The sequence below is a fragment of the Mesitornis unicolor genome, unplaced genomic scaffold, assembly GCF_000695765.1.
Source record: "Mesitornis unicolor isolate BGI_N332 unplaced genomic scaffold, ASM69576v1 scaffold6389, whole genome shotgun sequence".
Lineage (NCBI taxonomy): Eukaryota > Metazoa > Chordata > Aves > Mesitornithiformes > Mesitornithidae > Mesitornis > Mesitornis unicolor.
In genome coordinates, this window is record NW_010206442.1 from 1 (window position 1) to 2,791 (window position 2,791).

At 52.8% G+C, this 2,791-nt stretch overlaps 1 protein-coding gene across 1 annotated transcript in view; it reads left to right on the forward strand.

The window, feature by feature from the left end:
* Nucleotides 1-709: 709 nt before the first annotated feature.
* The window catches only part of TMPRSS9 (transmembrane protease, serine 9), a 13,495-nt gene continuing 11,413 nt past the window's right edge, over nt 710-2,791 (forward strand). Inside the window, exons 1-3 of the mRNA XM_010191746.1 lie at nt 710-836; nt 1,756-1,883; nt 2,303-2,370. Of these exons, the coding sequence (XP_010190048.1) occupies nt 710-836; nt 1,756-1,883; nt 2,303-2,370 (323 nt within the window). The remainder of the gene's footprint in view (nt 837-1,755; nt 1,884-2,302; nt 2,371-2,791) is intronic.

A 2,791-nucleotide genomic window follows, 5' to 3' on the forward strand; every position in this document is an offset into this window, starting at 1 on the left:
TTATATTTATATAATAAACTGCAGAAATTTCATATTTAAGGATGTGACTGCAGTCTAGTCTTGTTATTTGCAGGCCTGTAAGGTTACTCTGAGAGTACCCCAACTTAACTCTTCCCTCTGAGCCACAGCTCTGGGATTTCTGAACAGCACCAGAGCATCTGCTGGTGACACTGCTCGGTGTTAGGATCACCTGCTCTGGCAGGTGATGTCCGAGGCAGAAAGAGCAAGTCAAGATGCCAAACCTGGTCCACACTCACCCCTTGCTGGGGTACCAGTTTGCCCTGGCATCACAGCTGGTAGGACCTTGAAACCCTGCTGCTAGAGCAAGCCTGGGGACAGTCTGCAGAAGGGCAGGTACCATCTGCTGTCCAGGTTGGACCCTGAGGCAGGACAGTGATGCTGAGATACTGGTTTGGTGCTCACCCAGAGCTTGTGTCACGCTCAGTGGTAGCCTCGTAGGAAGAAAGGGAAGGGGAACCACACAGGGAGGAGCCACCATGGTTGATGGGTTCAGGTCCTACAACGTGGATGTGTTAGTAAAATCTCCTGACTGCAGCCTGAGGAGATGCAGTGCATACTTTTACTCCTTGTGATAATCACTGGCTGGAGCTCCTGGGGTCACCATAGCTGGCATGTCACCGTTCACCCCAGTCTTCTCCTTTTCCTCCTTTTTCATCACAGAGGCCGTGTGTAGAGCTGCTCAGAAAGCATGGACCAGAAAAAGCCAGTACTGGACACACAGAGAAGGGGCCTGAGGGGAAGCTGCTGCAAGGTGACCATTGCTGCTGCCATGGTGGGCAGTGTGACAGCCCTCTGCTACCTGGGGATCCTGCTGGGTGAGTGTGCAGCTGAGTATGTTCCTTTGCTTTATCTGCTCCAAAAAAGAAATGGTCTGCACAGCTCACAGTCCTCATTGCAGAAATCCTCAAAAGCCTTCTGCTGAGGGCAAAAAGTGGTCAACTCTCCCCATATACACACACAAGCTGCAAGGGCTGTAGTTAGCTCATGTTCTGAATAGCTGCCTTTAAAGCTTTTTGTCTGTGGTGTCGTGTGACTCATATGCTCTGTTCCTCTCCTCTGACCTCTCCCTATGACTCCCAAATTCTCTCTCACTGTACCTTGCTGCCCCAGCCACCTCCTGTCACAGCCTCTTGCAGCTTCTGGCCATTGCCTGTTTTACTGTCCTGCTCCAGAGCATGGCCGCGGTCCCCTTGCCTCTCCGAACTCCCTCCTGCTGCTTCTGGTGCCCCATGGCCAGATCCACCTCGGGCCAGCACCCTGGGGTGGCCCCAGCCTGACAGGACTGGCAGATTCCACCAGCACAGCTCTGCTGTACAGTGATGCTTTCTAAGCTGGTTTTGGTACCCAGCGTGCCTTTCCCCAGCCTCTTCCTGCAAGGATGGGGCCAGTCTGGGATCGCACTGCCAGGTTGTACCCATCTGTGTATGAACTTTTGTCTCAGGTTTGACACAAATCCACAATTTTGAAGTCCAAATTGGTCCAGTGCAAAATTCTCCTATTGCATGTGGTGGCAGGGGAGCCCAGCATGGCCATGGGGCACCCCCAAGGCAGCCTGGTGTGGTCAGGGGCAGTCAGGGGGTGGTCAGGGACAGCCAAGATGCTCAAATCAAGGGTCTGCAGGAGAAAATGAGACCCATGTTCCAAAGCAGACAGCAAGGAGAGCTGGGTCCAGCTGTGGCCCCAAACCTCTGTGCGTCCTTTGTGCCTCTGACAGACACCTTCCCTCCCTGGCAGCCTGTCATCCTGCCGGAGAGACCAGCTTTGAGCACACGGTGGAGCTGAGAGGAATCACTTTCAACAGCAGCTTACAGAGGGAGAACTCCGACTACTACAGAGTGCTGACTCCCGCCCTCGAGAGGCTGGTGAGTTGGTCTGAGCTGCCAGGAAAAGACTTGGGAAAGGCTGTGGTAGTTCCCCAGGTCCAGCTCGACTGTCCTCATTCAGCACAGCCTGGATGCCAAGGGCAGGAGGAAAACAGGGACCATCAGCAGGGCACAGCGCGGGGCTGAGCTGCACCTCAAGAGGCCCCATCAAGGCCCTAAGAGACATTTGTGGAGTGGGAAGTGTCCCCTCTGTCCCTTGCAAAAGAGAGGTGGTAGGAGGGCATAAAAGCGGGATGTGCTGCCTCGTGCCCTGAGCCAAGGTGGGAAAAGCTGGACACAGGTGCTCCTGCTGTCTGCAAAGAGAAGCTGCTTCAGCTAACTCCAGCTCCCTGCAAAATCCCAGGCATAGCTGGGTGACCTGCCCAATAAGTGTGTGATCATCTTTGTTTGCTTTGCAGTTTCTGTCCAGTGTCCAGAACTCCCAGCTGGACTGGAGCTGCACTGGTTGCACCATCCTGGGCTACAGGTGAGTGCAGGCAGCTCCCCACACTGTGCCGCTCACATTTCGGGGCATTCTGACAAGCTCCACCAAGAAGGTGAGCTCACACCTGTGTTCTTGTTCAAAACTGATACGAAGAGAAACTGCTTTTTGGTCAAGACTGACTTTTCTTCTGGGATCACATCAAAGTTCTGGGTGCTTTCATTTGGAAATGAAGTCAGAAAAGCAGAGGAAAATGACTTTGTTCAACCAAAGCTGAACTTTGGGCCAAAGAATAAAATACAAATGACCATTTCAACCCAGAGCATATCTCCAGAGAAACTTGCACCTCAGATTATTAAGAATTAGCTTTGTTTCCCTCAAGCTCTCTGTAGGCAGCTAGCACAAGAGCCCTGTACTGACCATGGAGCCAATGTACCCATTAATTCCCCATCTTCCAGCAGGAAAG